Below are 12,734 nucleotides of genomic sequence, written 5' to 3'. Positions count from 1 at the left end.
TACTGTGGCTACAAAAAAATCTTGGACAATCTACCTCTATTTCAAATTCTCCTTGTTTCAGTAGTAGTAAGTATTCCGGGAAATTTTTAATTCAACCCCAAAAACTTAAAAATAGACCAAGTTGTTATAAATTTTGTCGGGTTGCATCTAATTCAATTCGCTATTGCAATGACACTAGAATTCTGCGACTAGCATTCTGGACTGTTTGTCAGAATTTAAGATCCCTCACCTCACCAGCTTTCGACTTTGTATTTTCCAAGGTGTTGACCAACTCCACGTTATCCAGCATGTTGCCCGTAGACGTAGCCAGCTCCCTGAGTAGGCTGTCCTCCAGCCCAGACAGCAGGCTCTTGTTGGCGCTGGTCTCTATGATGAGGCTTTCACGTTGTTCTTCCAAATCGGCTCGTTCGGCTCTCACTACAACACTGAGGAGCTGGTCTTCTAGACCCTAAGAAAAGTATTAATTCATTTCAGTTAGTCACTTCAAATACTAGCGATGTGCTTATATCGGAGACGTAATTTTTATGTTTGTTTTGCTGTGCCTAGCAGACAACCCGATTGACATGTCTCCGTGTTCAGTGATGTTCATAGTGGTGAGAAATTTTAAATAAGTGCATATATGGTACCATGTTAATTAACCTAATTGGCAAATACTTGATGAAGACATCCTTCTGACTGACAACTGAGGATAGGCCAGTGTTATGATAATGACACACGTGGGAGTGAGGGTGTACTCGACCCAGTAGTCACTTTGTACCTGTACGGTGACGGTGTAGTTGATGACAACGGCCTTGGCGTAGGCGGCGGGGTTAAACTGCGGATTCGCCAGCTTGGTAGTGAGATACATGCGGAAGTGGGGATCATAGTCCACTTCACTGCTACCCAGCATCACAAACGTACGTCCGCTCTCCACTGCAACATTTGTTTATATTATAAACTAGTGATCCTGTTAGCTGGAGGTCGCGCAAACTCCTTTAGATCAGTCACTTTTATAAATTTCCATAAACTGAATCTGTAAAAGTTTTCTTTATAATTATAGAACTTGCTCACAAAATTTATGAGAATCGGTTGAGAAATGCGACCTGTCGTGGAGTCCAGCCGGACATACGAAAGCATTTTCGACCAAGCTGAATCGGAGACGATTCGCTTGCACATCTACGCTCACTAGGTCAATAATGTACACTTAAAATTTTCATATATAATTGTATGAAAATAAAGCTACAAGTGATTTAAGACTCCCATGTACTATGTACAAACCTTTTATATTTTTCTCCAGTACGTTGTCCACTACCGGATCTATGTATTCGTTGACATCTTGGAACAGTACCGGCATTCCATATTTTATGGCCATTTCTAATTGCCTCAGAAACTGTGGATCGTTGAAGGAAAGTACCTGTAGAAATTAAGTAAGCGTTTTTTTTCATACTACGTCGGTGGCAATCAAGCATACGGCCCGCCTGATGGTAAGCAGTCTCCGTAGCCTATGTACGCATGCTACTCCAGAGGATTTACATGCGCGTTGCCGACCCTAAACCCGCCCCCCCTCGTTGAGCTCTGGCAACCTTACTCACCGGCAGGAACACAACACTAAATTGGCCACAGTGGTCACCCATCAGCTATCTAAGTACTGACTGATTTAGAAAATAACTAGATGAGACGTCGATAATTTTTATCGACTTAAATTAACGTTTAGCACAAAGTAGTGCCTTCGAACTTGCGGAAACCTAGATGCCGCTACCAATGTTTTTTATTCGCAGAAGTAGCCAGGTATTCGTTAAAAAAGGCTACGTAATAAAAATATAAAGACACCTTTAGATTATTTTTAGCTTCCCTTTTCTTGATCCACGAGAGAGCCTGTGTCTGGGGGTCTATGCACAGCGGGAACCTGGAAGCCCTCGTGGTGAGGATGCCGTTTTGCACCGACAACTCGTCTGGAGGTAAACCCTCTGAGTTCCAGCTAAAAAAGTATGAAGGGGTTATTTACAAGAAGGAAATGTCACACCAGTACGTTTATTGTGTTTCTGCCTAATGCATGTAACTGCCACCCTGACGGGTAGTTGGACATTGAAGTGGTTTCAAAATCAGAAGAAATGGGTCAGGAAACTATCAAATTGGGCGCGAATAATGAAATAAGTGTTAGACATCAGGGCATCGTGTACGCAGCTTTGCATGTGTCAGAGATTCATCTCACATGATTTAATCTACAGAACTATAACGATGTTATACAGGAACACACCCGCTAATTTCCACCTCATTAGTCAAATTCTTCTCCACAGTAAACGGCAACGTCAACGGTATTCCCCTCTCCGTGAGATCCCCGAACCAGTCCTCGTAAATCATCGTCGCGCGGAATGAGAAGGAGAACGGTCCTGCGTAGCAGAGGAACGAGGCTGACAGCAGACAGTTACCGATGAGACGGGACTGCTCCACGTAAAGCGCGGCTAGGTCTATCGTCCAGCGTTTCTGTTCACTTGACAAACCTGGGAAATAACTTATTTTATGATTTTTCTAACGTAAATTAGCATCCGGAGACCCCGCGATTCCCGCGTACATTTTTTTACATATTTCACAATCTTTCTTAGTTATATTCAATAACTAAAGGTTCCCAATTCAAAAACAACTGTTTTTGAGTCTCGGGAAGAGAGAGAAAAGGAAAAGGGATTAGTCGTGGCGCGGAATGGACTTTACAACCTCGAAATAAACCTGTAAAATGGCTCTATCCCCGATTATATATTACCTGACATCAGTTTATCTGCGGCTATCAACCGTCTCATCATAATATCAGTTTCCTCCTGCAGCTCCTGTCTCCTCAACATGGCCGTATCATACTTCGCGTTCAAGCCGTCTAGCGTTCTCTGCAGCCGGTTGATCTCCCTGTTCAGGGACTCCAAATAGTTGATCGCTTCTGTGTATTCTTTCTCTAGTTGTTCCACTTTGTCTTTCTTCGGTTTGACTTCCTTGTAGACCGCACAGTAGCCGAGTACGGCAATGACGAATTTAAGGAGGCCGTATCTATTACGGAAAAAACATTGGTAAATCTAAGACCTATACAAACATTAGCACCAAGTCGAGGGCAATGTAATATTGACAAATTTCTGAGTAATAGCACCGCCTGTGACGAGCTGTACAAACCCTGCCTTGCTGATCTGCTGCATGGTGTCCAGTTTCTTACTCTTCTTCATATGGGTCTTTACATCCTTGACCTGTTTCTGGGTGATAAGGTCGCAGTTCATCTCCTGCAGGTTCCTCAGGAAATTAGGGTCAGCCATCATGCCCTTCGCACCCTTCCAGCTTACGTCCTTGATACCCCGGATGATTACCACACATTCGCATACCACCTGTAAATATTCGAATGTAAAACAGCTCAAGTAACGGCGACGACTACCAAGAAAAATCTGCGTTGCCAATAGATCTAAGCGGCACGAGATTACCTGGGCTAGCGTATCTGTCGAAATGGAATACTACAGACGTGCAATGATATGAGAATTTGCTGACTTTTTCCCTTGTAAAAATTACCCAGTAATGGCAAATTTTCAGCAGCAAATTAGTAATGGTAGTTAGCAACAGTTAGACATCAATTTTGGATGGAACTCATTAAAGAATTCCCTGCTATGGTATCGTTCTTTTCGAAGCTTTCGTTACCAGTCTGATTGCATTAAGAGCAGATATGTCCATTTATATACAGTAATACAGTATCCCCACGGCCTCCGATAAGGACAATTAAAATTAAAATTAAAATTCGTTTATTTCGAGTAACATAATGACTCATACATATTAATTTGGAACACTAGACTTAAACACTATACTACAAATACGAGTACACCATGCATTAATACTTCCTATAATTTTTTTAGGCTATGGTCAATTGACCCCTGTTCGGTCATTTTATTACAACGGGTGGTATTCTGATAAGAAACTACACATACCTGCACGGCCTCAGGCGGAGTGGCGAAAGATCTAATTTCTGTGATATCATTCTTATCCAAGTCTGCAAGAGCCAGCCTAGCGGCCTCCAGAGCAGGCATGGCCGCAGACAGCGCTTCTTCGGCCTCCGACTTTTCCTCGGCAATTACTACCTTCTGCACGGTAATTTCAGCGCTCTTTATAGCTGCGACTTGCTGCTTACTCACGGCCGCATCCGTCGCTGAAGTCGTTTAAAAAAATACAGAATACTTCTCATACAGTTTTGATTTTTAGAAGTTCACTAAATTAAAGTAGAGGGTAAAATTAGGACAGAAACATTTTTAATTTTTTTTTTCGGCTACCGTGGCGGTGTAGTGCGTCTGGTATGTTCGCCGAGAACAGAGTAGATGACTTTTACGCTATAATGCGTAAAAGGCACTGGTCGTTTGTCGGGAGAGTGAGCGAAACGGCGAACAGTATTGTTAAAGTAGTGTATACAACCTGCTACTGTATGAGCAAGGTTTCCCCGCTGCACCTATATAATTAGTCTTAATTTTTAATTGTATATTTTATTTTATTGTATTGTTGCGTTATTGTAATTTAATGGGTTAATACCTGAATAAATAACATTTTTTTTTTAACATATACCTATTTATTCGCATAGTGAATGCTTACCGACTATGGCAAATCAGATGAGCTTCAATTATAAATACTGAGGAATTTAAACATATGTAAGTCTATCATTTTTGTCATTGTAAAGAATCTGGAGGCCCACCCAAGATGACAATAGTATATCGTATCGACTATGATTTAAGTTCTGAACCCGGGTACGTCCTTAAACTACGTGCACAAGAGAGGTATGTGCATTGTGAACAATAATAATAATAAAATTATTTATTGTGCACTACTAAAGAAAAGCTCATATTACAAACAAAGACAGAACTTAAATTAGTAGGTAACAACAGGCGGACTTATCGCTATAAAGCGATCTCTTCCAGACAACCTTCAGGTAGCGAACCGGTGGCAAGAAATAGGCTATTGGGCCTATTGTGAATGTCATCTCGCTCTGTGTCTGTGCTCTGTGTGTGTGTGTGTGGGCACAGCACAGCGGATGTCATTCCAGATCTAGAGCAGAGCCCAACTGGGGAAGTACCTTACAGAAAATCGCAGCCAAATAACACTAGACCCTACTCATAGTGTTGTGTTCCTGCCGATGAGTAAGGTTGCCAGAGCTCTACGAGGGGCGGGAGGGGGTTAGGGTCGGCAACGCGCATGTAACTCCTCTGGAGTTGCAGGCGTATATAGGCTACGGATGCTGCTTACCATCAGGCGGGCCGTACGCTTGTTTGCCACCGACGTAGTATAAAAAAAAAAGTCTTAATTGGCGTTTTCTATGAAGAGGTGTTCAGTATTTTTTACGAGAACTTTATTAACCAAATTCTCCATACCGACTGAAATCTCCTTGAGCAAGACTTCGCATTCCTTCGTCTGCTCGGCCACGATGACTTTCTGGACGGCGAGCTTGGCATTTAAATCTTCTAGCTGCACGTTTGCCTCCTCGATCTTCGCTAAACCACCGATTAAACGCTCGCACTACAAATATATGGATTATATAGCGTATCATGTCTGGTAATTCACTTAACGAAACTCCACAAAACTTCACTCAAGTACACCAATCGAAATTAATATTGAAACTCCCTTAATAAATTTATATAGGACTGTATGTACACGTGATAAAATTCATTTACTTACCTGTGCGATTATAAACGAGTCTTTCTCATTTAGCAGCGACAAATAAGTAGTCAAATAATCCATATAGTGCTTTGGCGTGACGTAGTTGTTTCTACGAAGCCGTAGCAAGAACTCCACTGAATATCTTGCCACAGACATATGTACGTGGACAACATGTTCTACTATGATGGGACGGAACTCTTCGGGTATTTTCTCAACCTAAAATAAAGAAGTACTATGAAATTTCTAAGAAAAAGAATGTAAGCGGTCACCCATCCCACTACTGACCACGCCAGACGTTGCTGAACCTGTAGATTCATAACATAGTTTGAATTGAGTGAAAGGACGAGAATACCGGGTAAACACATGATACTTACGTCTGCTAAGAATACATTTGCTACTGCCAACAAAGCTTGCTTTGGCCACGGGAACTGCCAATCAATAGTTGTATTATTCACCAATCCAGGGAAACTTCGACATCTAGAGACAAAATTATCGGTTAGTTTCTGCCGAAATAATTAACTGCGTGAATGTAAGGTTGATTTTTACCTGTTACGCAGGATGTCACCGCTTGGTGACATGGAGAGAACTACGTGGAGGTTATCAGAGCATCTGGCACAGAAAAATGCCCAGACAGCGTCTCTGTAAGGGCAGTGAAATGAGATATATGAAGATTATTCATTCTAGTAGGTAGAAACAAGCAATCCGACTGTCCTTTTCTGTTTTGTTGTTTTCTGTTTTTTTTTCTGTTGCCCTATCCAGTTCCAGACATGAGTAGAGGTAGACAACATGACTTTGTTCGGTAGTTGTTTTTATTAACCCTTTTCCAGGCCCACCAATCTACAAGGTTTTCCCAGGCGGGCATTTTTCTCTGTCACTCTAATTACGTCTTAGTGAGAGTAAAAGAGCAAGATCCTTGCTATTTGCGAATTTCGTTTTTCGCGGTAGGGCCGCAGGTTACATTGTAGGTCGAATATACAATTACACATTCCGTTACACTGATCTCGATTCGACATTAAATATTCATTATCTTTAGCATGTAGTGAAGTGTCCACTTCCAGATTAGTTCACTACTCGTACAAAAAACAATCGAGACTATTTCGCCATTTTGAAGTTCAACCGAAAATAAGGTTTATGTATTAATCATCTTATAAGTAAGGTTTATAAACTTACTTGGCAACTCCGTATCCAGCATCAGCGCTCGCGTTTCGTACAGAGTTGATGATGGCATCCTTTTCATCGTCACCGAATAGCGCCGGTATCATGCCGATCATCAGGATGTTGTTGATGAACTCCAGGAAACCCTCCTCCAGGATCTGATTGACAAAAAAATATTCAAAAGGTATTCTACTAAGGCAAATTATATTCGTACGGGCCGACACGTTCTAGATATGAAGGTGAAGAATGCTCTTTATTAGGCCGAGGACTGGACGCACGCGACCGACGGCTGCTAAAGGCCATATATATACATTTGGCCGAGGGTAATGTAGGCCTTGATCTGCCGCCCGTCGCCCCGCAAGTCGCGTGCCTCCACCCGCGGTATATCGTTGTCAGTATGTTATGTAAACCTCTCAGTTCTGAACGAGCTTTAGTTTGACACTCACGCCTCTCTGCATGATTCATGCGCTAGCAGAATACGACTGTACTTAGCCACACGGCGATGATCTAGAAAAGCTCATAATAATCGGCAAGGTATAAAGTAGCCGATCAAGACGATAGGGCCGGGCTAGACGATAGTCCAATCTAGTCTTCAAAACGGTATGTGTCATAAGCCGGAGAAACAAGATGTTCATCAAAACGGCAAACATAGAGAGCCATAGAACGCACACTCCGTAAGTGCACGCTCGACGCTGAAACATTGGCTGAAACAAATAGATAGATAAAGCGTTTATTTGTTTGCTGTACACAAATGTACCTCGATCGTCTTGAGCGTCGAGCGTACATGCTCACAGCGTACGTTTCCTAGAAATGAAGTGTACCTAGGCTTATTAGGTTGAGATATCCACACCATCTGAGACTAATTACCTGAGCAGCCATGAACAGGAACACTGTCTTCTTGTTTTCCACTCCGAGCTGGTTGTACAGCCGCTTCATGTCGTCCTTGAACGTGTTCTCGTTGTAGTTGCGTGTGATCGTGATCTCGAACGTCTCACAACCTGTTGTGAAACAGTGCTCATGTTGTACGTAAATGTGACAAGGAGGCATCCGCCATACGTTATAGAGGATTTAATGAGCTATGAGAAGAGAAAATGTGAGTTCCGGAGTATTCATCGATTTGGTGTTCCTGCTGAACTACACTACTTATGTTAGCTTTTGTAACTTTATTATTTGAAATCCTTACAATACAAGAGCACAATTATAACCAGATTTGACTGAAAACAGTTCTGATTGGTTATCAATGTATGGAGCCAAATTACGATGATTTCTGAAGCATTCTCTGAAGCTCCGAGTCTACATGGTAGTCAATTCAGTCCTGTATCATTCAGTCCGGAATCAAAGCGACACCCTGTATAACTTAAGTACCTGCAGCAAAAGCAGCCAGGCGACAAATGCTCTTCTTGCCGGATCCACCTACGCCGATGATCATAGCGTTGCCTCTGTCCATACGCAGGATTCGATGCGTCCGCGTCAAGTGTTCTAGACAATCTTCGAACAACACGACAGACATCTTGCCGACGCGCTCGTTGAATTCATCCAGAATCTGTCAATAGTTAAAATGGCTAACCGTAAGTTGCCTAGCAGACATGTATACAAAAATAACTTGTGTTGTGTTAAGGATCCTGACCGAATTTCTAATCATCTTAAGCATTTTTTTCTATAACGATTTTGCTTTATACAGCACGTAACCGGGGTTTGATTTGAACCAACGATTTTTTACCACCACACATATAAACGATTAATACTCGAGATATCAGAAGAAACCCTGAAGATATGTTCCGAGCGTTTAGTAATAAGTATCTTGTAATGCATTTCTACCCACTATGAATTTAATAACATGTTTTTTGTGTACACTGTATGCTTAGACTTAGTTTTAACATGTGAATTTTCTCATGTAAGTGAATTATATAATTCTTTATGAGAATAAAGTTCTTTAAACCTAAACCTAAACCTAACCCTAAACTGAATATGCCCCTACCATGTTGGAAAAAAATTAAACCAGTATTGTCAATATCGAGTAGAAATCCTACATCCTACATTTACCTAAAGATACGAGAATATAACCATATGTAACTTTACCTCTTGGAACAAGAAGTAAACGGCCTCGTAGTCAAGCAGATCCTCATAGTACCGGATCTCCTCTTCGTCTAGAGCGTTCCTGTAATCGCCGAACAGCAAGGGGTCCCGTTGCACGTATTCTTCCAACTGGAATATTAAAACAATTGAATGCATAATTCCCGATGATTCTCCAGGGATACCCATTAAACTCTGGAAAATCGTTATATTATAGCCACAGGCGTAAGCGTAATAGATTTTATTTAAATTTAATTATGCCCATGGGCATATTGGCCATAATCTATTTTTTCAGGTAGATATTAATGACGTTTTTGTGTATGTGTATAAATATTTAATTGAATAGCCGTTTAAAATATTTTTAGAGTCAGACTAAGATAAGTTGGCAGCGATTTAGATAGCCAAGATGTTGCAGGAGTTAAGTAAACGTCATAATTTTATAGAAGTTTGACGTTTAAAATAACACTTGCACCGTCTGTGCTATCAAAGTCGCTGCCAACGTAGCTTTGTCTGACTCTACACAATTTTCAATTAGTGGTTGAATTCAGGACGGGTCTGTGCCTTCGATGCCTAACCTGTCCAAAAATGACAATATGGCGGACGAATGTTTGTAATGTCACCGTACATATTTAAGATTTGTTTCGCTTAAAATGTAGTTTTTTATTCGCTAGTGTCATAAAAATATTGTGTGTAACTCCGGGGTAGGAATATTGCAAACAAAAATTATCACCCTCGTTTACAATATCTCACTTACCGTACTATTAGCGGCAGCGGCAATTTAACTTTCCTTTCTTTCAGTCATGTTAAACTTTCTTATTAGAAGCTAAGTACTTAAAAGTTTTCCACCTTTATGACAAGTTTTTGCAACTTTCACATGTGTCGATGGCAACGTACCGTCAACACTCTTTCCTGCTCCTCCTCCACTTCCTCTTCTACGGTTTCATCCGCGTCTGCTGCGACGGCCTCTTCTGGTTTTTTCTCCTTTATTATAGGGTCGCCAAACTCTGCAGAACCATTAAAAAATTCAATCATATTCAATCATTGAAAGGTGGTTCGAATTAAATTAACGAAACTTTCATTGTCTGAGTGACACGAAACACATAGAAATTTCATTCATTCCATTCGTACCAGCATTGAATCGATCTGCACGTTTTCTAACATTAAAAAAATAAACGTGAATCTTACTAGTACTGGTATGAAACAGTAGCTGGTCATTTACTGAATGCATAGTAGTTTATCTAAACCCGTTCCATAGTCTATTCTATATTATCCTTAAAATAATGTACCTACTCAAAAAACACATAACTCGGACATTCGGCCAATGAAGGTTTTGTAGTTATGTTTTTCATTGACTAAGCAACTGAGTCATGTGTTTTGTTGCATACTTAGATTCTTTTAAAATCAATGACTTCAGACATTTAGACTTTAAAATTTCTTCAAGTACTTAAAGACGTAGCTCCAAGTGTCCTACCATCTAATTCCTCCTCCTCCTTTTCTTCCTCTTCGGGAACGACGATCTCCTCCAGCACCACAGGCTCCTCCTCAGGGAAATACTTTACGACGTGCTCCCTCATGTGTGTCCGCATCAGCTCATTGTCCTGTTATATTTGGTTTTAAATTTAGCAACTTGTCAGGATAAAGTTTGATCTAAGTGGAAGATTTTCTATGAAATAGTTTCAATAAGATCTGCTACATAACAAGCCGTGTCAGACAGAAGATGAAGTGGAACCTAGCGAGGGTATGTTCCATAATTACAGGAGCTGAAAAAGTATTAGACCCCTGAATATTTACCATATTCATCGTCTTCTTTGGAGACCAGTTCTGTGATATTTTACTCCATATCTCAGGTCTGGAATCACCTTCTCTAGGTGGCTACCTTTTCTTGAGAAACACCCAGTTGAAACTCTTGAAACCCTGGCGTTTTAGCAATATAAGAAGTTCTAACACTACACCACCGGTAGCCCGTAGCTAACCGACGAAGTCCTAGCATTGGTTTCGATTGAAGACCCGTAATATACTTAATTGAGAGAAGGGAGGTCATATACCTGGTTTCAATTAAAGCTAACAACAACAACCGTGCATGACAATGAGATGGTAACCATGGTCCGCTTCTCGCTAAAATAATTAAAATATGCCAAAATTAAAGCCCAGCAACAGCATAGACCTGTGATGTGGTAGACCCACATGTTCAGATAACACACCTGCATATTAATAAGACGATCACAGATGACTCGTGTGAACTCATTACGCCAGCACCGCACCATGGCACGCTTCTCGCTGAAGTAATTGGGGTGTGTGAGCAGGAGGCCAGCTGCGATGCGGGACAGGTCACGCAAGTTGAAGATGTAGTGGAACTTGGCGGGGGTCGGTGGGAGCTCTATTATTATTATCTGTAATCGTTCAATAGAAAATATAGTTTGGTAGATGTATTATCAGATTTAGTCATTTTAGAAGGCCGTCTTTATCTGGCAAAATGGCAAATGCATCGCTAGTATACCATTGTTGTGAAGTCAGCGAGTCTTCCTCAAGCGTGCGTCAGAAAAAAACCGTCTGTAAAGATTAATGTCATGAAGCGTTTCTACAGGGAAAATTGGACGACCGTTCTCCATGAAAACGTAGTTCCCATTTTTTCTCTTTGATTATTTTCAAATAATGTTGAGGTATATTTTTAATACCACAGCTAAATGACCCTTCACTCGGTTTAGTTTTTTTCGATGTTTTAATATTATTAAGAGCTTCCTTTTCTGCCTCCTAACTCGAGGCTAAAAACCGAGAAAAAATAGAATGTACCTTATAGAGGTCCAACGTCATTTGAACAAGTTTGTCAGTGATTTCCTGTATCTCCTCAGGGAAGATTTCAAAATGCCCCGCAATAATGGACGTGTAAATGTGACGGAGGGTGCTTTCCGCGGGGAATTGCAGATTGTACACCGAGAACATAGAGATGAAGCGGGGATCCACCTGAAAGCCACCGAAAGGTTTATTTTGTGACCAGCGGGGAAACACTAGAGCGGTCGGGCATTCTCCGCTCCGTTCGGCTCAGCATTGCTCCGAGCAATTATTGGGGTTGGGTTGGCACAACTTGACGTCCCTTTGCGTGCCGAAAGGAATAGTGTCATACATTAGAAAGAGACAGCATGATTTGTCCCTGAATCGCTGTCAAACTTCAGTTTTATAGGAAGTGTGATTTCTGTACGGTATCGGTAGTAATATTATTTATTCTGTGGCTGTGACTATGACAGACGTGTGACTGTGAAGTACTTAGGCAAAAGCTTTCCGTAACTTTGACAAACGTCAGCACTTGGTACCTACAGCGTAATCATCGTGACCCTTAAGCTGCCAAATTGCAGTTGCTAATATTTGTATACTTACATCATTCCTGCCACCACCAGCTTTACCCATAGCAGCAAGGAAGCCTATGTCCTTGAGATTCTTCCAGTTGAGGTCCTTGCCTCTGTCGTAGAAACCTTTCCTCTCGAAGAGTAGTTTTAACAATGCAATGGGTTGTTGAGTGCCGTATGTGTCCACCTTATTCAAAACGTTGGGATTAACGATTACCGAGATATTATAATAAATATCATAGAGCAAGAAAATACGAGAAAAAAATAAAATAAAACATAAAGCCAAAACGACACGCGTCGTTCCCAGGCGGTCACCCCATCCAAGTACTGACCGCGCCCGACGTTGCTTAACTTCGGTGATCGGACGAGAACCGGTGTATTCAACGTGGTATGGACGTTGGCAAAATTAAGGTTAAAAGTTAACAATACAATGATGTAATATTAATATAATACACAGCAAGATAACACTTATAAACTATTAAATTATTGATATCACATTAAATGGTTGAACCTTTAGATTGAATAGGA

General features: G+C 41.1%; 1 protein-coding gene and 1 pseudogene across 1 annotated transcript in view; both read right to left on the bottom strand.

Annotated features, from left to right (window-relative positions):
* LOC133527985 (dynein axonemal heavy chain 10) overlaps window positions 1–12,734 on the bottom strand; it is an 80,417-nt gene that overhangs the window by 17,040 nt on the left and 50,643 nt on the right. The window contains exons 60-80 of the mRNA XM_061865219.1: window positions 12,238–12,393; window positions 11,656–11,826; window positions 11,067–11,255; window positions 10,337–10,463; window positions 9,760–9,869; window positions 8,872–8,997; window positions 8,158–8,335; window positions 7,660–7,790; window positions 6,808–6,950; window positions 6,184–6,276; window positions 6,012–6,114; window positions 5,656–5,853; window positions 5,352–5,496; window positions 3,927–4,144; window positions 3,133–3,338; window positions 2,738–3,012; window positions 2,237–2,480; window positions 1,810–1,957; window positions 1,258–1,393; window positions 758–912; window positions 230–448 (exon numbers count right to left, since the gene is read on the bottom strand). Of these exons, the coding sequence (XP_061721203.1) occupies window positions 230–448; window positions 758–912; window positions 1,258–1,393; window positions 1,810–1,957; window positions 2,237–2,480; window positions 2,738–3,012; window positions 3,133–3,338; window positions 3,927–4,144; window positions 5,352–5,496; window positions 5,656–5,853; window positions 6,012–6,114; window positions 6,184–6,276; window positions 6,808–6,950; window positions 7,660–7,790; window positions 8,158–8,335; window positions 8,872–8,997; window positions 9,760–9,869; window positions 10,337–10,463; window positions 11,067–11,255; window positions 11,656–11,826; window positions 12,238–12,393 (3,471 nt within the window). The remainder of the gene's footprint in view (window positions 1–229; window positions 449–757; window positions 913–1,257; window positions 1,394–1,809; window positions 1,958–2,236; window positions 2,481–2,737; window positions 3,013–3,132; window positions 3,339–3,926; window positions 4,145–5,351; window positions 5,497–5,655; window positions 5,854–6,011; window positions 6,115–6,183; window positions 6,277–6,807; window positions 6,951–7,659; window positions 7,791–8,157; window positions 8,336–8,871; window positions 8,998–9,759; window positions 9,870–10,336; window positions 10,464–11,066; window positions 11,256–11,655; window positions 11,827–12,237; window positions 12,394–12,734) is intronic.
* Window positions 12,487–12,608, bottom strand: LOC133528016 (5S ribosomal RNA; annotated as a pseudogene).

Source organism: Cydia pomonella, chromosome 18 (assembly GCF_033807575.1).
Source record: "Cydia pomonella isolate Wapato2018A chromosome 18, ilCydPomo1, whole genome shotgun sequence".
NCBI lineage: Eukaryota > Metazoa > Arthropoda > Insecta > Lepidoptera > Tortricidae > Cydia > Cydia pomonella.
Note: the sequence above shows the minus strand (reverse complement) of the source record. Positions and strands in the feature narration are given on the sequence as shown.